The 23378-nt window shown below is 36.9% G+C and overlaps 1 protein-coding gene across 2 annotated transcripts in view; it reads right to left on the minus strand.

Moving 5' to 3' along the window:
- The window catches only part of LOC149076631 (U4/U6.U5 small nuclear ribonucleoprotein 27 kDa protein-like), a 148916-nt gene that overhangs the window by 93424 nt on the left and 32114 nt on the right, over positions 1–23378 (minus strand). For both annotated transcript variants that reach the window (XR_016194080.1, XM_089244244.1), the window contains exons 4-5: positions 15650–15692; positions 8991–9053 (exon numbers count right to left, since the gene is read on the minus strand). Coding sequence is in view for 1 of the 2 variants with exons in the window: in XM_089244244.1 (XP_089100370.1) it covers positions 8991–9053; positions 15650–15692 (106 nt within the window). In the remaining variant the exon portion in view is untranslated. The remainder of the gene's footprint in view (positions 1–8990; positions 9054–15649; positions 15693–23378) is intronic.

Genomic DNA, 23378 nt, shown 5'->3' on the forward strand with positions numbered 1-23378 from the left:
TATATATATATATAATATATATTTTATATTATTTTCAAGAAAAACTAGATATATAATTCTAAGATAATATATTCTAAGGTTATGGACAGAAAGTTGAGATACTTGCCACTTGAAATAGCTAGCGAATCTGAGTTTTTCAATTTTTTATGACGATTTCATCATTTGTAATCCAAGATAGAGGTCATGAAGTGCAATTCAGCCATATTAAATAAATAATGACTATTTAATTATTTTTAAATCCCTATGCTTGAATGATTAATCAATTTCCTTTGTAATTCGATATTAACGCCACTTGAAAAGCTTTCTTTGGTGAAAAGTTAATTCTCACATCATTAACAGCTAATTTAGCAGCGAAAATCTATCGCAAAGAGCAGCGATGTAAGCAGCAGTAGAGAAAGGGGGAAGCCAAGCCCATCAGTCTGCAAGTTCCCCCTTTCGCAATTCAGATGGCACTGCTATCAATTCTGTGGCATTTCTTACCTTTCAAGCGGCTTTAATAGATCTACTATGACAAGGGGAATTTTCCCAGAATCCCCTAGACTTACACTGATTGGAAAATAATGAGTGATGTCACATAATCGCTAATTTACATATACTGGCAACACTTTCTAAAAATGTATATGTACCAATTATCTCTTCAAGCAAACTCAAATTAAACAAATATTATCTCTAACTTATAATTACACAAATCATGTTTATGATTTGTAAATTATAAATATAATATATATTTCATTTCAGCAAAAAAACAAATATATAATTCTTTCAACCTAACATCCATGCCCCCGGGACAACGTAATCAAGGTACTATTTTAAAAAATCCTTAAAAAACTTAATTAAAAAAAAAATTTAATTGAAAGTTCATTAAATGCAGCATTTCATTGGCACTGAAAACTAGAAGGCTCAGGCTACATGAGCCCCCCCCCCCCCGCCCCCTCCTGAAGCAACTTGCCAAGGTTGCTGAGTCCCTTAATAATTCATGAATATTAAATGCAATCCTAACTTGAATACGGAATGGGGGGGGGGGCATATATATGGACGTCCAGCAACCCTAGACCCCCTTCCTGTTTTCTTCGTATTGGAGCTCTTACGGCACCTACGCCAAAACATTCTTTTCGACACAAGATCAGAAAGCTTGACCATGCACTATGCGAATGAGGCCGGGTTCAAATACAACGGGTCCAACTCACCCTGCTGAACCACTCGAAAATCTGTTTTTAGCCCACGGCATGAGGTGGTTTTGATGGAAAACAGTTGAACATCACGTAGAGTAGCTCGACCATGCACTATGCAAATGAGGCCGGGTTCAAATACAATGGGTCCAACTCACCCTGCTGAACCACTCGAAAATCTGTTTTTAGCCCACGGCATGAGGTGGTTTTGATGGAAAACAGTTGAACATCACGTAGAATGGCAGGTTTAGACCCGGCTTTATAGATTGCTTTCTTGGGCACAGACAAAACAGATCGGCTCCTCTCTCACATGCGTATACGAATTAATCTCTACGGTAAAGATCTATGCAATTTAAAAGAATATGAATAAAAATAAGTAAAAAACAGCAAGAAATAAAAATACCCTATTTTTAAACCAATTTCTGTAGTACTGAGAGTATCTCCTGTCGCTCTATAGTTTATTGTGGCTGTCCATAGAAACTACAGACAATCCCCAGCAGCTGGCAACTCTGTATACCATATTATAGTTAAACTTAGTCATTTTTACTTTTGCATTAAATATACCATAGCACCCAAGTTAGATGTTTGTCTTCCACCATGAAGACTACCGTCAAGATCCAGATTTTAATCCGGCAAAGAACATCAGAAATAAGTTGTTTACATACCAAGCCACAAATGGGGCAACCACCAAAGATGATTCCCCACCCAGTTGGCGATATATGACCGGAGTTGATGTATGGTAAAATAGTAAATATACCATAGTCAAACTTGATCATTCTCACTTTTGCACTTAAGTTACTTAAGCATCATACAAAAGTCAGTACTGCCAAATTAAAGGATGTGACAGTCAAGACCGGCTATATCTGTGAATGTAGGCAGCGCGCCCGAGATTCGCTCTAGAGACAGTAGTGTTTGAGAGTTGTTCTAACAAAGAAGTTGTTGTCATGGCGTCCAGGCTGTGCTGTTTGTATTGTGGGTACCGTTGTCCCCGATGTAATTTGTGTTTTCCTTAAATTAATTATGTTCCAAACAGCGTGTGACTACAATTCGGCACCCAATATGAAAGATGACATTTTTTCAATTCAAGGGGAATCATCAGCATTCAGCCTGAACGTGCCTACCAATTGGCAAGTGAAACTTCCATCACAAATGTCTGTTTTCAATCTGAAAGGAATTCATCGCATTAGTTGTTTTGAAATTCGTGAAAGTGTTTGCCGAGTGTGAAAATGCTCATCTGATGTTCTATTGTTTGTTTGTTTTTTTTTGGGGTTTTTCATGTCACTTTGTGCATCTCAAAAGTATCAATTTTTTATTGTTATGGAAACGTTGCTTTATATATAGTGTAATATGGCTTACTGAGCAAAAGGAAAGAAGCAAGACCTCATCATTCTTGCAGAAGCTTTGGGAGTAGCTGTGTCAACCGACATGACAGTCGTTCAGTTGAAATCTGCCATAGTCAACCATGACCATTATGATTAGGACTTTATGAAAGAATTTCTGCTTCATCGATGAGAGAATTTCAAACTCTAAGTACCAAGGTCAAAGGGAACAAGCCACACTTCAAACAGAAAAGGAAATTGAAGTCTGAAAGTTGAAGATGCTGTTCAAACTTGAGAACTTTAAGCTTCAAAACTGAGTGAATAATAACGGTGCCAGTAGCTTTGTGTCGCGTCCGAGTGGTGCAGTGGTAAGATACTCGTCTACCACTGTGAAGATTGCTGTCACAGTCCTGGGTTCGAACCCGACGGAGGATGTAGATAAGATATTTTCTCTAACTCCTGGATGTGAAAGTAGAATAACTGCACTGGAAGAAACTAATCTACTAACTAAACTGTATTGAAAAACCACTCGGGTAAAAATATTCAAACTTTGGATCACAAAACAAAAGAAAAAAATTGCACAGGAAAAAATATTTCACTTGGACAAAAATATCAACGCAAAAAAAAAAATGTTGATATACCCACAGCAAAACTTAAACCACAACAATAGAAAAAGAAAAAATGTGCTAAACTTTCAAATATCTTAGATGTTTTCTTCCTTCCAGGAAAAAAAATAGGTCGCACATAGAGCTTTTATCAGCTAACTAACGTTTACATACATATACAGCAGACCCTAGAGGGGGCGTGGTTGCAGAAAAGTTCTTTTAAATCGCATGTCTTTAAATATATAGAATCACATTATTGATCGTATCTCAGGTTCTAATTGACGTACACTCAAAATTTTGGTTTCAAAACATTCAGGAAAATATGCTTTACTTTTTTTTTAAATGAAGAAAAAAAATGAGTTTTTCGAAGCTTCAACAGTCCTGTATTGTGGCATGGCACAATGAAGTAGAGGCTCAGTATCCTCTTAACCTGGAAATCCTGTAACTTAAATTTAAACTCCAAAAACTGCTCCACAGTTTTGACGTTCAAAAGGATGACATATCATTGTTTCTCTCACTGAACAACAACTCAAATTGATGAAGAACCCTGAAGAATTTTGGGTATCCCACCTCATCGCAGTTATGCCGAATAGTGTAACATCTCTCATCTCACGGGAACCTGAAGATAAAGCATCTGATTATCAACATACAAAAGTATCTGTACACGTTGGAAATTGAACTATTGATACCACCTTTTTAGTGTTTCCAGAAGAAAAGGGTAACCAATCATTGCTGGGATTGGATTTCCTGGTAGCAGCAGGCATCACTGTGGATCTGAAGAGGAAATGTTGGTTTTTCAGTGACACTCCTCATCGCGATTCTCATTCCAACAGTTTCCAATGGTTGAGTGCACTGTACTTAGCACCCTGCCAATCAAAGGTCAGAATGTCCTCAAACAAGGACATAACTGCCAACTTTTGAAAATGAAAATTAGGGAGATTTTCGCGCAAACCTGTGTTTATACTAAAACCTCCCTACAAAAGGGATTTTTCACACACAAAAGTTGAAATGCAGGGAATCCCTACTCAAAAAACAAGTGAAATTGGAGGCCAAAACTTCAATGGTGCTATAAAAATATATATATTGTGTTCAATCTGTGAAACGATGTGAGCAAACATTCTGCACGAATGACCCCAAAATCATCAGAAGATGAAGAAAAAAAAAACGTCAATTTTTGAAGAACACATGACTTTCATTATGTAATTATGTAAAAAATAAGTAAAATGTATTAAATATATTTATTAAGTATCACATCAACACCAGTAATGGTTCACCAACAGCTGTGTCTCCGTACCAAATGCCTCCCGCTAAAACCAAGAAGGGTTGCGAGTCTGTCCCAGCGGGACTCACGGACATCCTAAACCATAGAGTAAGGGGACACAAAGAAGCAGAGGCCATGATGGAAAGGACAGCTATGCCCAGAAAAGACGATGCGAAGAAACAAGGGCCATCCCTAAGCCTCAGTTGAAAGTGGATTAACTCCAAAACACGTTTGCACTGAATACTGAATCTAGCAAAGGACAAGAAGTCTGAAGACTGAGGGTTTTTGAAGTGACAGTTTAAACCACCATTTAAACTGTCAAAACTTGCCAACCCTGGTTTCAGGCAAAGCCATTCATTTTGATTTATTTTAGTTAGTTTCTAGTGGTGCATATAGGAATTTGATTGTAAGCCCTGACCAGATCGATGGTAGAAAAATTTTTTTTACCATGAAGATCATACGTCAAGTCCTGAATGTGTGGTACCGGATAACGATCGGGCAAAGTGACACTATTCAACCTGCGATAATCCCCACATGGTCGCCAATCACCAGAGCGTTTGGGAACCATATGTAATGGACTGGCCCACGGGCTCTTAGAAGGGCGACATATGCCTTCTGCAATCATTAGGTCAAATTGTTTTTGAGCGATTTTTAATTTCTCAGGTGAGAGACGTCTTGGTTTACAATAAGTAGGAGGACCGTGAGTTTGAATATGATGAACTACATCATGAGAAACAGTTCCATACTTAAGTGATGGTCGAATGATATCTGGAAATTTTGACAAAAGTCCATGAAAATCAACATCATTAGACGCTGTTGTTATTCCAATTGTAAAACAAACTGAAGTCCCCCCAGCCACGCTACATGTCGTAGTGCTATTAATTAAACGGGTTTTATTTAAATCAACAAGAATTTTGAAATGTTTTAGAAAATCTGCGCCTAAAATTGCTCAATTTACGGAAGCCAAAACAAAATGAAGAAGGCCAAGAAAATTTACGTCGCAAGCCAATGTCAACGGTCATGATTTTTGTCCCAAACGTTGAAATTTTGCTGCCATTTGCAGCAAAAAGGGCAAAATCACGAGCTGGCTTTTTAAGACCAAAATAGGGCAAAACTGATATTACAGCACCAGTATCAACAAAAAAACTAGTTCCTGTAACGCGATCACGTACAAAAAGGCGACTTTGTTTGGTGCTACCATCGTGCGTCGCCGCTAACGATGAGCCACTCAGTTTTCCGAGTTTTGTTTATCCGAATTTTGAAGACCGTTAAACTGGCACAAGCCAGTACATTTTTTAGCTTTTACGCCAAAATTCGAATGATACCAACACAATCGTTTTCCTGAAAATGACCGATTTCTATAACGCTCTCCTGAACGAGATTGTGATCGAGAGCGCTGTAATCTTGATAACTTATTTTCAAGAACTTCAATCCTGGCGATTAGGGCCGCAATATCCGAATTGGACGAGACACTAGCACACGTGACTGGGGATACCTCATTTATTCTATCAGCCATAATAGCTAATTTAGATAAATCTTGATCACTTATAGACAAAATTTGTTGCGTATTGTGGGATAATCGTTGCAACCACAAATTTTTTAAAACTTCATCACTGAAGTTTTTTCCAGCAAGATTTTGCATTTCGATTAATAATATAGAAGGTTTTTTATCACCAAGATCTAATTCTTGAAGCAATTTACGTAAACGACGAGTCTCAGAATCGGTAAACTGGGCGATGATTCTATTTTTTAGACTGTCGTACATGTGTTCGACAGGTGTGTTTTGCAACAAATCGCTAACCACGTCAAGAAGTTCTGGCTCAAGAGTAGAGACAAAACAATGAAATTCAGTCGAGTCTTTGATTATACCAGAAACTTCGAACGAAGATTCCAACCGGTAAAAATACAGGCTTGGATTCGCACACCAAAAGGGCGGTGGTCTAAAAGCCAGTTTTGCCAATTCGGAAGTCTCGTCATTTTCTTTTGCCATCACAATGCAAGAAACAAATATCTATGCTATATATAAATTAACACGCTAATATATTCAAATATGTTATATGTATACAATCTAAAAATTCAAATAAAATCCTTGTAAAATTATAATGCATTAACATAAAAAAATTTTAGTGGGCATAACTATGCAGTAATAGTAACAAAATGAAAATGCACACATGCACTTACGATCGTCTCAATCGACTGCAGCACGGCGGGGCAGAAGCACACGGTTATTGACGACACGATTATTGACGATACGATTAATATGACAGAAAACAACCAATTTTTAGCACGATCAAACTTTGGCGATTCACAAGAATGAGCGAACGCATCGGGAAACTAATGCAGCAAAGCAACGGCGATGAAGACGTGCACCAACCTATCAGAATTAAAACTTTTCCCGGGTCACCATCTCTAGTGGTGCGGTGTATGACTCCAATATTAAATATACAAACTTGAAAAGGGTTAATAACTATTTATTAAACTATTAATAATTAAACGTTCAACAATTAAACAATTAAATATTAGGATGTAATTGACATAAAAATTAAAGAATTCAGATCATCAGCACGACCCGCGTGGATGTGATGGCTAGTGACGGAGTGGTAAAGAGCAGCTATTTCCAGGTTGATTCCGGTTTATATGCGTATGGACTGCAGCGCCAGATGTACACGTCACAGCACGGTAATTTGCATACGCCATAAGTTTTGCTTTTTGAACAACAGATGAGACTATGGCACCAGTGAAAAATGGGGATATTAGTTATAATAATAACAGGTGAAGTGTGTGGGACAAGATGGCGTCAGTGTGCGTGTGTGTGTGCTTTTTTTTTTTTTTTTGGTTTTTTGTGTGTGAAATAAATGAATATAAAAATGATTTCGCTTTTTGTTTGTTGAAGTTTATACACCCCATAAGCAAAACTCACAGGGTGAGTTTGTTTTTATTATTGTAAAAATGTGTAAAAAAGAAATATTTTATTGTGGTATAACTTTTAATTTTCTAATTTTTCGATGAACCTGAAGTTCAACCTGATTTTTTAGGAATGGAAATGAGCAACAATTACCACCTGTTGCAGGGTAGTCATATCTCTTCATATTTTCATTACGGAAGCAAATTTTCAGTTTAGTGATATTACAGTCAATCAATAAAAATTATAACAAATTGCTAGGAAAATAATAAAATTATAGTAATGAAACTGAGAGTGTGCACTGTGTACTTGTAATTAAATGTCCAAGGAGAATTACAAAAATTTGGGGAAATTTTTGCACTGATTTTAGACAGTCAGGTTGAATTAATGTAAACAAGTGCAGATTTTGACTATAGAAACATGTCAGACTGTCTGTATATTCTTTCCTTATTTGAATTAAAGGGGATTCATTATGAATGTTTTTTGAATGGCATATCCTTATGTCAGAACTTTTCATATCTTTTCTCTTAAATCCAGATTCCAAGAATCTTCTATCCTAGTGAACATGAGGGGATTGATCATGTATCAGTCACACACAGGTATTTATTCCTCAGGCAACCCATTGTCATGCCATTCTTGGCAGATTATAAATTCTCAAACAAAAAAGGTCAATTTCAAACACGCTTAATAAAGAGTCGCTGGTTTGAAGAAAAAGTCAAAAATTAAAAATGGGGCACATTTTACAAACCGGGATGTATGATCGTCAAACAAAAATGTAGCTGGATGCCTTGAGCAACACCAATCATTTCCGACTTTCCTTGGTTCAAGGGCCCCCTCCCCCACCTCAATACTTTCAATAACTTCATGCCTATGAGATTAGTCCAGTAGATTATTATTGACTGTCACCTATTTGGGTAAGAGTATCAGAGTAATAAATATAGTTCTATATGTTTGTGATCTTGTTCGTAATTCTAATATGCTTTAAATCAAAGCTAGCAAAAGTGAAAAAAGCTTCAAGAAATCATCTGCGTTAAATGTAAAAGTGCCAATTGAATTCCTAGACTATTTCAAATTTTTCTACAGGTATGAACACTTCTAAAATACACTTGTTATGCCACTGGTTTCAATAATAAAAAAAAAAAACTTTAATAATAAGGAATATTAAGTAAGAGTCTTTAAATTCGAAATAGATTCATGGGTTGCAAAATTGATTGGGTCATTGATTTTGGGTCACTGCTGAAAAGGTATAGAACCCCTGGTTTAAGGTACGCAGAGCTGCCTTTACCAGATGTGTGTGCGAAAAGCAGTATCGTTGAGCATTTTGACATTGAGTTTACAAGAACATGCTTTACTGATGAAACTTTTTTATGGTGATCTGTAGAGCATGGGGAATCTGTACCAAGGGGTAAGCAGAGATTTTCGATCCTAAAAATAACTTTGAAAAATTTCCCTATATATTCAGTAAGATGTTTTCTAAGGTTTCATAACTTTTTGATGGGTAGTTAAGGCTCTAGACAGCTCAGAATAGAGGAACTTTATTTGTGTGCACTCAGTATGTACCCAAGCATTATACAATGAAACCTTGCTACAATGATACTTGATATGATAATTCACTCTGCAACCATATTTTATCTTAGTCCACACAGTGTCGTTATACAGGGGATGATTCACTGTACATAAAAAGTGCAATATATTTTAAAATTTGTTGTCGATAAATTCAGAAATTAAAATTACCTAGAACCTGATCTGCTTCTTCTGTGATGTGGAGACTTGGATCTTCTACGGATTGGTGGAGACCTGGTTTATTTTTTAAGAAAACATGAAAAAAATCAAAGACAGTATAATGATGTTTTTAATTGATGTCTGTATAAATTCTATTCACATTCATTATCTATATTGGTTTACATAATAAAAGGATTTATTGCGGGTCATTTTCATCAATATATCTCACCAATTAAATGTAGAGCTCTGAATCTCAATAACTTATTAGCAAAATCCAGTATATATGAAAAATTACTGAACAGAATGTATAATGGAGCTGGGCAGAAACTTGATAAACTTGATTTATGAATTACCCTGCATTAACTGGCATGCTGTAAAAATAAAGGAACACCAGTTTTTTTGATTGTTGGAATCTGGTTCATTCAACGGCATTTCAGGAAAAGCAAGGTTCTATAAGCCATGGTGCATGCTGAAGCGATAAGACTGACAACAATTAATTAAAAACCTTAAATCACAACACTGGTTTCATGTTTTTAACCGATCTGTGTCAACATCATAGTCATATCGCTTCTGTGTGCACTGTGCCCGAGAATAACACAATACATTAAGAGGGCTGATCATCATATCACTGATCATTTTTGTTGCACCATGTTCTTTTTCTCCACATGAGGCTGGAGACCTGGATCTATAGTTTATTGCTGAATCTAAAAGGCCAAGTTCAATTTTAAAGGAAGGAAAGCCTTTTTTCTGAATAGTATGCCAAGGTGAACTCTGAAAGGAAAGAATACTGGTATCTGCTGGGAATCGAACCCAGTCCTCTTGCAAACTGGGCAAAAGTGCTATTCGTATACACCACAAGAGATATGGTCAATCCTTCCTTGGGGGCACAGGACTGTTCAACATGGGGAAATTGGGTAAAAAGTAACATTTGTTAAAAATTCCATTAAAATTCATAAATAGCATTTTTTTTCAAAAAATTTTTTTTACATATCTTGAAGGGTTTCTATACTTTATTGTAATTGCTTCAAATTTTGAAAATGCATTCTAGTTTTTTTCTAATTTGAAATGAAATTGAGAAAAATATTGTCAAAATTTTTAACATACATACCCTCACTGCATGATTTCATTTCTATTTATGCATATTTTTTAATCAAAAAAATTGTTTTGTGTTCAGAATTAACTACTTAATAGAATGAAGCGGGCTGTTGAATAGCCTTTACTTAACTAGAAGAAGACCCTTTAATTGCTTCATTATGAGGACGAAGGAATCGACTAGAAGTAGAGGCTTAAAGTCCAATCCGCACCTTCTCGTGGTGCAGCCTGGAAGTAGTCATGTTTAACACATGGTGAACAGACGCAGGTGGGCTTCCTCCAACCCGCACTGGCCAGCATGGAGGATTACGGCCAAAAACCCTCTAAAAAGAAATATTAACTCTGTCAATAAACTAAGACTCTCAGTCCCCAGCAGTCTGAGTGTCTCTGGTTATGGCAGCAACCTTCAAGACGTGAATACAGAGGGTGCTAAGAATCTCTGGGTTGGACCAGGCTGCCATAAGATGACCTTGGCCACGTATAACAGACAATCTCTTTCTTCAGAAAATCATTTGCGAAGAACTGGAAAGAATAAAGAGTTGAAAGAACTGGAAAGAACAAATTGGGACATCATAGGCATCTGTGAAATAAGAAGAAAATTGAACTTGCCAATGAACGTGCATTTTACTACAGAGAAACAGATAATGGAAGAACCAGTAGAGTAGGATTTCTCATTCATAAAAAGTGGGAAAATCGCATCGTTGAGTTAGATAGTACATCTGATAGAAGTGCAAAGCTGGTTAGCAAATATCAAGCAGATACCGGATACAGATTATACAAGTCTACGTACAAACAACAAGCTATTCTGAGGAAGAAGTAGAAGACTTTTATGAAGAATTGGACAAGCTGCATAGAAAAAGAAACCTTATATCAAAATAGTAATGAGTGACTTCAATGCCAGAATTGGAGAGAGAAGAAATGGTGAAAGCTCAGTTGGAGGTCATGGTTACTGTGTACGATCATTTGAACATTTTTGTCGCACCGCTGTCATTTTCTGCACGCACACGAGGGCTAATTAGACCGGGATCTTCAGTTTACTGCCGATTCCGAACGGCAGGCTTGTTTTTTTATACTCGTCGAGGGGTTGGTGCGCTAACCCCTTGATGGGGGACTCCCTGCAGTAGCAATTTTTTCTGCGGTCATGTCGCCATTTCTTGTTGTACCCCTGTGTCAGGAAAGTTTTCTGACAAGGACGAACCGGGTATCGAACTCGCGGCACCTCTAAACAGGCTTTGGTACTTTAGACAAGTATCTTATCAACCTGAGCTACCGCGCCCTACTGTGTACGAAACAACAGAGAAAACCGACTTGTCGAATTTGCAGAGAGCGTGCAATCATGCATCATGAATTCATTTCTTAAAAAGAAATCCAAAAGAAAGTGGACTTGGAGAAGCCCAACCGGAACAACTAGTGAGATCGACTACATCCTATCTAATAAGAAGCATATGATCCAAAACTGCAGTGTTCTCAACAAATTCAATACAGGAAGTGATCATCGACTGGTGAGATGTAGAATAAGGCTTAACACTAGAATGGAAAGAGCAAAACTTATCAAAAATACAAAAAACTGTCATCAATATGGTAAATCTTCAAGAACATAGGTCCATGTTCTTGAAGATTTATGTTCTGGAATTTATGTAGACATAAATTCCAGTTAGAGCTGAAAAACCGATTTGATTTGCTATATAACACCACTGAGGATGAACAAGATGTCACCACGATGAACAAAACTTTAACCACTACCCTAAAAAGAAGTAGAAAAAAAAGTCGCCGAAAAGAAATCAAACTGGTGAAGAAAATAACAGAAAAAACAAAGAAACTAATGAAAGACCGGAGAGAATTTCAGATTAAGAAGAATGACCCTAAATCAAAAGTGGAATATGCAGAACTTTGCAAGACAGTACGAAAGCGGATTACGGAAGATGTCAGGAAGTTTAATTGGGATAAATTGGGATAAATTTGGATCCATAAAGAAAGCATTGGAAGAAAATAGGAGCTTAAAATCAGCAAAACCAAAACTGGGTGTTGGGAGAAAGGAAATTTTTGCACTAAAAAGGAAAGATGGGACCATTACAAAAGATGGAAATGAGATCATTAGTATTGCTGAGGAATTTTTATATTACTCTATACAAGCATGAAGAACAGGATTGGAACACAGGAAAGGGAGCAGGAAAAAAAGAAAATGGAGCAGAATTTGTACAAGTAGCACCTGTGCTGAAAGAGGAAGTCTAGGCTATAAGATGTATGAAAAAAGGGAAATGCCCAGGTGAAGATAGTCCCCATGCAAGATGGATTGACGAGATCAGGAAAGTGGCAGGAGTCAACTGGATACCTAAAGCATCAGTGAGAGCAAAATGGAAAAATTTAGAGACCTTCATCCAGCAGTGGATTGAAAATGGATGATGATGAGAATGAAGCAGCCATTTGAAAATATGTTATTTGGAAGTATTTTTAAAAATTAAAAACTTTAAAAATTCAATTTTTATGAATTTTTTTCAATTTTTAAAATTTTATAACATATTTAAATTTGATTGTATTAACACCATTGAGGTTCATTCTATGCACCTAGGACACACACAGGAGCACATTCCTACCAAATTTCATAGTCACATCTGAATATTTGTTTTTAAGATATGCACGCAATGGTCAAAAAACACATTTTGAGAAAAAAACGTTTAAAGTTGAAATTTCATTTGGGGAGATAAATTTGCGCCTTACCTTTTTAAAATAGTCCTGATTTATGTGTAATTCATATTTCTTCCTGTTTTTCTGTTTAAATTGATATAATTTGCTTTTTTTAATTTTTTTTTCTTGTAGAAATGTAGCAAAATGCCTCTATGCTACTTGTTGCACTCGATGTATATTGCTGCAAGCAGCCACACTTTCATAAAAAACACCAGGTTTCGAACCCACAGCCTGTAAAGTTTCCAACCAGCCATGAGCACTTTTATTAAATTCCACCACAGCTTCATAAGACAGTTTCTGACACAAAACTGGTACCAGATGCATCAGGGCGAAATTTCCTTATAATCGAGTTTAATGATTTGTTGGGGTTTTGGGTATACATTTATGAACTTTTCTTTTTGAGGTAGGGCTTGAGAAAAACCACTTGGTCCGGGGACCCATGGTGCTCTTAAGACGGCCCTGCCTCCAAACTGGTAATGCGTGCATTTGAAGTTTAATGTATACATATTTCTGTTGTAGGTCTGTGTAATCGCAGTGGCAACCAGAAGTTTTTTTTCAAAGGAATAGCCAACTAAAAATTTTAAAACCTTAGAAAATCGCATTTTTAGTCGATTACCATAATGCAATCACGGATTCCAAGCTCATATTTTCACCAAAAGCAAAATTTGGGGGGTTATAAGGGGCCTCTTTCCCTCCCCCCCCCCCTCCAAGATCAAAAATTTTAAATATTTTTGTAGAGAATTAAATATTGGAATAAAGTCATTTCTTTTACACTGTGTTAGTGACCCAAACCTTCCGTGAAGAATTAGATCCTTTCAAAGCTAATTCTGCATACACACCCCTGACTTCCGCGATCGATGCGAAATGGTGACTACCACATAGCAGCTAGATGACAAAACTGCGGATATCCAAGGTTGAGATTTTACAGATTCGGTTTCTTCCCAAGATCTTGGGAAATTTTTACAATTTCAACTGGCATTCCGATCCTTTACGATTTTAAAAAAATGTGCATTTGTAATATTGTAGGAACAAGGCGAATTTAGGCCATTAGACGCTGTCTTTGAATGCTGATAGATAGCTGCAAAAGTACCGTAATTTCCGGTATGTGACCAGAAGGGAAAAAATCCGCAGGGGAATAAAAATTCCAAAATTTGGCAACTATATGGCCCCTCATTCAGGGAAGCAACTAGACATCTCTTGTCTTATTCTTCAACAACCCGCATGTATATCAATACAGTACAGTGTACAAAGTAGTAAAACCACTTTTTCAAGGTCGTACGATCATGATAGATGGTAAAAAAAGTTGGGGAGGTTTCTCTCTCTACTTTTTTCTTCTTAGAACTAGGAAAGGACGTGTGAACAAAATTTTTATGCGTCCTTTTCCGAAATTCCGGGTGGCATCTCTGCTATTATCTGTTTGGTTTTGAAATACTGAAATGTGAATGTGTAACTTTTGTTCATGTTTGAACCTACATAATGTCTGAATATGCTGTGTTGGTCTCGAATTGAAGCCTTAAGAAGTTAAGATTCTCCATGTTCTGTAATAAGGCAATAATATCTACCCCTACTCGTCCCCCTGATCCCTCTCCCTTTTATGTTGGAACACACTAATCAGATGCAGGCAAGAGCATGTCCTCATTTTAACTAATATGTTTAATTTACTCTCAACTGAAAATCAATGCTATGAAATAAACTGATATATTTGACTCCAACTATAAATGATAATGTCGTTTCTTAGGCCCTTTTCACATGGAGCGGATACGGACGCGGGTCCGGAAGAAGTTTTAACAATTGGTATATACGGAGCCTTTCAGAAGAGGCAAAATTTGCCCGACTCCTTCGAAGTGTGAATAGAAACTGAATGGTGACTTTTTCATACACAATAAACTTAACACAGAGAAAGCAGCATCAGATGTGAAGACAAATGCTTTTCTACTAGAATAGATTTCTAACCACTTTAATGGAGTTCCCCAATATGAAAATTTGTGGAACTTCTGATTCGTGTTTCAATGAAAAATGGTCTCCCCAAATGGTCTGTGACAAATACTCATGGTCTACCCCCATAGACACAAGGCCTTTGGTCATGCTCAAATGGGTCCTTGAGTTAAAATGACTGGTTCTATAGTCAGTTCCACTAGATTCTGAAAACGTCAATAGTTACATTTTTCTCTCACTATATTTCACTTGGAAGCTTCATTTATCCCCATCCAAATTTATTTTTCCCAACTCTTTATGGTACTGCCTTAGACACCTTTCATGGCTGTCTTTCAACTTGATTTTCACCCATGGCCCCTTAGAATATCCCGGAACTGCAAGGGGCCCACATAGACCCAGGTTGAGAACTACTGCTCTAACCGATGCCTTTGTGATACATTTGATATATACAAGCAACTAGAAATTCCACACTTGTTTAATTGCTCTCAAAGCATATGAATCAAAGGATAATTAATGTAGTGTTTTCAACTGGTTAACCAATTTGCATTTTCTGCACCATGCTCACTTTATTTTCACAGCCTCTCAACTTTAAAACATTTCTTATTTACATAAATAACCATTATAATTTTCATCACTTTTCAATCAGATAAAAATGTTTTTGATTTGGTTTTCTCAAACCCTCCCCCCCCCCTTTTCAGTGGTATGTGGGGCTTTTGCCAACTTTTATCAAATATTTGTATTTTTCCCTTACTTTTGCCAATATTTTATACTTTCCCTGATTTTCCAGGTCATTGGGAACCCTGCATTAAGACAACACATTCATTTCCGAATTCTGATCCAAAAGTTCAATTCAGATGATGCTCTAATACTGGTTAGATGTGTATAGACAGCTTAGTGATAGATTTCCATAGTAAATACAGATCAGAGAATTGCTATGTCAGATATTTTACACAACTTACCAGCTGCGTCTTCTAGGTGAACGGGATCTACTGCGATATCTATCTGAAATTTTAAAAATAAATCAATATAAAACCTTTGGTTTGATAAAATTTATAAAAAAACACTGAATAAGTACTGAGGATAATACAGTAAAACCTGTCTTTAACAGAACCTGTATTAAGCAGAAACCTGTCTTTAACAGAACCTGTATTAAGCAGAAACCTGTCTTTAACAGAAAAAATCTTGGTCCTGTGATTTCAAAATACCAAAATACACATTTAAAAACCCGTATTAACCTGATTGGCAGAGAGATGTGGAGTTATCTGATTGGCTGTTGTCGTCATTCTGTTGCTGGATCTTGAAGGGGAAGGTTCTCGTTCTTCTGAAAGCTGGTGTCCAGGATTCAGGTTCTCCCAGCATAAGAACTGTTTTCAATTTGCTGCCAGTCATAGGATCAACTGACCAATCACAAAACAATAGTGTATGTCAAGCCACTCATGTATGTAAATACAACCAGAGACTCCCGAAAACTGACTTTTGATCCAGTTTTATCGATTCTCCTGCTGATGTCAACCACTAGTGTTAAGAAAACGTTGAGAACTCAAACGGATGAGGGTCTTCGAACCCAAATAAACAATTTTTATCAGATTACAGGACATTTTTTATTCTCATTTTTCAATGCTTTAAAGTAGCAAAATGCAAATTTGCAACTTATTACAGCTATGTACTTTTGTTTTGAACATGCATATTTTTTGGCAATTTCACTGTCTGGAAACATTTTCTTAAAAGCCCACTGGCATGCTCCGAAGATAATGATAAGTTATGTTCCACAATGAATGATATAAATAAACACTCTGAAGGGATAACATGATCACAAGCGGAACCGCTTTGAGCAAAATTTAATTTTTTGTTACTTTCCATGACCTTACAATTGCCCACATGCTCCTGTATACAAACACATTTTATACGACATCTGCTTTGCCTTCGTATGCTACAGAAAAATCACATCTACAAATGAAGCAGAAGGCAAACTGCTGGCCATTCCTTGATTCAATTATGCAAGGATAATCTACCGTGAAACATTTCTGGAAAACACTGATATTTTCGACCAGCCATTGTGAGCTCTAAAGCTGGGTTTTCCTAGGATCAGGTTTTCTGTGCCGCACAACGTGATTCACCCAGCACAACACGCCGTCCACTCAACAATAAAAAAAGCAGTACCACTGTTTTCCTACAGAGTGCAATACAGCTCACGAAAACGCTTCAAGTCGGACATGATTGGCCGACTGCTTCTAAAGGAGTCAAATGCGTCATGAGCCGCATGTTTCGCCTATCTCTTCATTTTTGTTGTTTTCTTTCCCTTCAAACCAGAGCATGCGGACAATAGAGTAGCTGATGCCATGGCCATATATTATATAACCGCCCTGAGCTGATGCGCAAAGCTAGGAAAACACAAACGCATAACGTGATTATGTAACACGTTTTTGCCAACGCGATATGATCCAATTCAGTTCATATATATGTGATGCAAAAAACCTACTCCTAGGAAAACCCAGCTTTACACATTTAAAAAAAAAGGATTTTGATTGAGTTAATGCAGGGCTATCGGCTGCACGTTTATAAGGCACGCTATTTATGTTAACAGGTTTGAATGGCTTTGACCATGTGTAACAATAGTTGGGAACCTTTGGGGAATTTGCCAAACCTGCCTCTATCTCTTATTTTTGAAACATGTTTATATAGTTGTAATTGTATAATCTTTAATAGAATTTGTTATGTTATCTTGCCTTTTATAACCGTGCACAGGTGATTCAATTAGTCTGTCATATTTTCGTTGCTCATAGTCCGGTAAAATGTGCGATCTTGATCGCATCACCATTATAATTTATTGTTGTTGCCATTTTTATTTTTGTAAAAGTTCCTATAAAAAATCTATTGTCATTTATTTATGTAAATTAGATGTTGTATTTTCCTATTGGCTGTGCTCTGATGTGTATTTTTCTGAGATGGTCGGTCCCAGGAGTTGGATTGTTCCGTATTTCCTTTTATAGGTATAAATATCCGGAGCCACTTCGCATTAACTTGCATTCGTTCTCGCCTTTCAACTCAAAATACATCACTTTAGGTGAAGGTGGTTGCCTTTGGGTGAGTCATCTGAAGAATGAAATTGTTTGTCTCACTGGTGCTTATACATCGCTGGCTGGTTCCAGACCCATCATGCCACATCTCTAGTCAATCGTTGTCGTCCCGGTTCCTGTCATCGTTCATCCGTCCGTCATATGGTTCCGCATCGATCATTGCTTCCGATTGTCATCTCGGCCGTGTTTATGCAGCTCTTCACGCCACATGAGGCCTCGTCTCGGATCGTGACCTTCCGTTCAAGGTCGATGACATCACGTCACGGCTCGTGTGACCCGATAATGATCACCAAACTCTTGCAGTCGGACTAGATTGATGAGACAACGGACTTGCATTGGTGTACGGTATGAAAATTAAGAAATAATTCTGTTATTCGTAACCTATTTAATTGTTAAAGAATTAATCAATTTACTTTTGTTAAAAATTAGAAATTTCTTTGAAATCATTTCTCTCTCCCCTTTGTGTATCGATTGCACCGATTTCGCCAGACCAGAATTCTGGGTAGTTATGCTGGGTTGTCGCATATAATTTTTTTTTTTTTTACCATCCTTTGAATTTTTTTATTTTATTCATATGAAAATAAAACATATTTTATTCTTATACATAATGCTAACATAACATAGATCTCACAGTCGAAACCTGCAATCTAGTAACAGAAGCTACTGTGAATGTTCTGTAATTGCTTAGCACAGAGAAAAAAAACAATAACAAAACAAAAAAAACTTTAGAAACAAAAGAAAATAAAAAAATTTTCCTTTAAATTTTGGATTTCATATTCATAAAAATCAGAGAATCACTGAGCGGAAAAAAAAAAAGACTTGACACATTTCATTCAAAATTCTATTGAGATTTTTAAGCTCACACAGATTAAAAAAATTTGGCAATTTAAAATTAATAAGTTTTAAAACTATATTTCACTTGAATCATAAATCAAAATATATATTATTATATTTACACAGATTCAACACACTGTGGAAATTTACTTTCTTTTTCTTAATATTTCATCAACTTTAATATACATCCAGGTTCACATTTTCTTCTTGTTTACATTTCTATTCAACATGGATACATGAACAGGTTTGACTTTGAATAAAAATGCTTACATCAGATTAAAATAAATAAGGTACTTTATGAGTTCACAACAAAGGTCATCCAGTGAGTGGCAATCGTTTCATAAGTAAGAAAAAATCAGCAAGGATTTTTAGCAAAAAACTTTTTATTTTAACACCAACATACTTCACACTTTTTTCTACATAGTCACAGTATAAATTCAGATACAATGAAAATGACACTCGATATAATGATGTATAAATCTCTCTACAATTATATGCAACAACCCAGCATAACTACCCAGGATTCTGGTCTGGCGAAATCGGTGCAATCGATACATAAAGGAGAGAGAGAAATGATTTCAAAGAAATTTCTAGTTTTTAACAAAAGTAAATTTATTAATTCTTTAACAATTAAATAGGTTATGAATAGCAGAATTATTTCTCAATTTTCATACCATACACCAATGCAAGTCCGTTGTCTCATCAATCTAGTCCGACTGCAGGAGTTTGGTGATCATTATCGGGTCACACAAGCCGTGACGTGACGTCATCGACCTTGAACAGAAGGTCACGATCCGAGACAAGGCCTCACGTGGCATGAAGAGCTGCATAAACAGCTGAGATGATGATTGGAAGCAATGATCGATGCGGAACCATACGACGGACGGATAAACGATGACAGGAACCGGGACGACAACGATTGACTAGAGATGTGGCATGATGGGTCCGGAACTAGCCGGCGATGTATAAGCACCAGTGAGACAAACTTTTTCATTCTTCAGATGACTCACCCAAAGGCGACCACCTTCACCTAAAGTGATGTATTTTGAGTTGAAAGGCGAGAACGAATGCAAGTTAATGCGAAGTGGCTCCGGATATTTATACCTATAAAAGGAAATACGGAACGATCCAACTCCTGGGACCGACCATCTCAGAAAAATACGCATCAGAGCACAGCCAATAGGAAAATACATCATCTAATTTACATAAATAAATGACAATAGATTTTTTATAGGAACTTTTACAAAAATAAAAATGGCAACAACAATAAATTATAATAGCGATGCGATCAAGATCGCACATTTTACCGGACTATGAGCAACGAAAATATCACAGACTAATTGAATCACCTGTGCACGGTTATAAAAGGTAAGATAACATAACAAATTCTATTAAAGATTATACAATTACAACTATGTAAACATGTTTCGAAAATAAGAGATAGAGGCAGGTTTGGCAAATTCCCCTAAGGTTCCCAACTATTGTTACACATGCTTCAAAATTTCATATCATCCTTAAAAATATCACCATGAAGGTACCCTGGAGGACAAAAGATCTAGGAGTCAGGATTGTATGACGCTTCACATTTTATTTTACGTAATTTTTTCGTATAATCTCTTACGTATATTTTGCACAGTAATGTATTTTACATTATTTTAATTTCCAGTTAACGTTTCTTATTTTTCCTATTTTTAGTATTATTATTATCTAACTTTAGCAATAGTGTTAGTATGCCTCGACCTCGACTAGTGTTGTGTAGAGCTTGCGACGGGAGATTTCCCTGGTCTAGGGGTATAGTAGCTGATAGTTTCAATTACAAAGGGTGCTTGGATAGGGAGAGGTTGAAACTAGAGGTCGAAGTCTTACGGGAAAAAGTTAGGGTTCTAGAGGGCCCAGTTATAACGGACCCTCTTGTCGTTGAGCCATCTGTTGATGAAGAAGCGCAATCTCCACGAACAACGACAGTTTAGAGGGCGAATGGGTGGTCGTGGATGAGGTAAAAGGGGATAGTGATAAGGGTTTAATCATTGGTGATTCTATGGTTAGGGAACTTGTGTGTGGGAACAGAGTGTGTGGGGAGTTTCTGGGTTTCGAGCGCTGTTGTCTTCCTGGGGGGAAGATTAGCAACGTTCGAGACGTTTTTCATCGCCGAAAGTTGTCCTTGCGGGTGATTCTGGGTGGGAACAAATCAGATAGAAGCGAATATTAGTGAGTCTGTCAGAGTACCGTGATTTACTATTATTCGCTAGAGAGGGGGGTTCAGATGTGGCAGTGATTCCAGTGATGCCAAGGAGTAGTAGGGGGTATAGGAGTAGGATCCACCAATTCAATATACACCTGAAAAACATTTGCTCCTCATGTGGGGTCACGTTCTTGGAGCTTCCCACATTTACCGATAGGTGGCTTCGTTCGGATGGGATCCATCTAAATAAGAGGGGGGTCTGGGAGGTTTACGATAGCATAGCTGCCAACTTTTGAAAATGAAAATTCGGGAGATTTTCGCACACACCCGTATTTTATGCTAAAACGACTCCCTAATAAATACAATAGGGATTTTTCCAAATAAAATAGGGATTTTCCAAATAAAATAGGGATTTTCCAAATAAAATAGGGATTTTCCAAACATAAAAGTTGAAGCGTAGGGAATAAAATCCCTACTCAAAAACTGAAGTCAAATTAAAATAGGGATTTTACACACATGGAAGTTAAACCCTTGGGAATAAAATTCCTACGCAAAAAACAAGTGAAATTGGAGGTCAAAACTTCAATGATGTAAAAATAAATATTGTGTTCAATCAGAAACGCTGTGAACAAACATTCTGCGCGAATGACCCCAAAATCATCGGAAGATGAAGGAAAACACCGTCAATTTTTGAAGAACACTGACTTTTTGTGACACTTGCGTGATGTTTTTTTTTTAAATTTCACACGAGTGATGATGGCAGTCTTTCCATGCCCGATGTTTATGTCCGTAACACAACTTGTACAAAAAGGAAAAGTAGGCCCTCTTCTGGAACGTTTGATGAAAGGAAATTCATCGGAATAAGTATCTTTAAAATTGATTAAATATGTTTTTGCTTATCATTATTCATGCTTTGTTATATCACACGTACGTAACTTCAACAAAAGAAATTTTGACCACATGTGCATCACCATAATCTTCAATTATTATCCAGGACTATTGGCTGCTAAGCCATTTCCCTGCACGATAAGACAAACAACTTTCTTGTTACCATCAGAGACTTTGTAAAACTTCCTTAAAAAGGGAATTTCCCCATTTACGACGTGTGACGTCATTTCGAAAGGGAAAAAAAAGAGGCTTCATGCCCCACGAGAAATTCCTTAGGGATTGTTTTCATAAGCGGGGATTTTTTAATGAAGTAGGGAATTTTTAGGGACAATTAGGGATTTTTGTGATTTTTGTAAAAATTCGGGAGATTTAAGAACTTTTCGGGAGATCGAGCGATGAAGATAAAATTCGGGAGATTCCCGAAAAATTCGGGAGACTTGGCAGCTATGCGATAGTCTTAGGTTAGGTTTTTTTACTCCTAGACCACGTAATGCGGGTAAGTTAGTGATAATCATAACAATACTGATGGGGAATTACCCACCTCTGACTTCGATGGCTTTTCGATTGACACTAAATCACCGGGAAAATTAAAATATGTGCTAATTAATGCCAGGAGCTTGGGTAATAAGAAAGATTTTTTAGAAACTATGATGGCTGTGGAGGGCCTGGATCTTATAGCCATTACTGAATCTTGGGCAAACGATGGAGATGAATCTTTCTTACACATCTCAGGATACGATACTTTTTTGAGAAATTACACTCTCTAAAGTTACACTCTCTACCCTTCACACATGATTTCACGTATATCAACACTCCACCCCCTTTCCTATCTGATCTATTTGAGAAATAGATCAGATAGGACGTGAAGAGAAGTGATATTGAAACTATATGGGTTGAGCTTGAAAACAAAAGACATCATAAACTTATTGTTGGGGTTTGTAACAATCCCCCGAATAGGGATTCAAGCTACATCGCCAAATTTCATGATGAAATTTCCTATATGTGTAAGCGTAAGAGGGTTCTCATACTAGGGGATTTCAATTACCCAGGTATTGATTGGGAGAACCTTTCATCTGGAGATCAGTATGAGAAAGACTTTCTTAAGGTGGTGCTCGAAATATTTTTGTATCAGAAGCCACTAGGGGGTACTGCTATTTTGGATTTAGTTCTTACTAGTTCTGAGGATCTTGTTGAACATGTTTCGGTGGGGGAAGAGTTTTCTTCCAGTGATCATCGTATAGTCAGATTTCACTGTAACTTTTCTTCGGGTAAGGTTGATAACAAAAGACTGGTTCCTTGTTTTCAAAGAACTAACTTTGATGTTTTGAGAGGAAGCTTAGCGGAAGTTTTCAAAGACCAGTTGGAATCAGTAGGGGTGGTAAGTCAATGGGAAGAATTTAGTTCGAAGTTGTCCTCTGTTTTGCACAACGTCATACCCTTTGTTCGAAAAAAGCGTGTTTGTACATCGCACCCTCTATGGTTCACGGATAGCATGCGTAACTTTTATCTTGAAAAGATAAGAGCATTCAGAGAGTATAAAAGTGGGCGAGGTGACCTATCATTGTTTACTGATAAAAGAAGAGTGTTGAAAAAAACGATAAGGGATAATAAAAAAGAAGTTGAATCTAGGTTGGCAGATAACATTGGCTCTGACCCAAAATCATTTTTTCGATATGTCAATAATCGATGTAAGGGAACAGTTGGCCC

The sequence above is a fragment of the Pholcus phalangioides genome, unplaced genomic scaffold, assembly GCF_987345545.1.
Source record: "Pholcus phalangioides strain wild (caught in Gottingen) unplaced genomic scaffold, Ppha-v1.0 ptg000015l_1, whole genome shotgun sequence".
Classification (NCBI taxonomy): Eukaryota; Metazoa; Arthropoda; class Arachnida; order Araneae; family Pholcidae; genus Pholcus; species Pholcus phalangioides.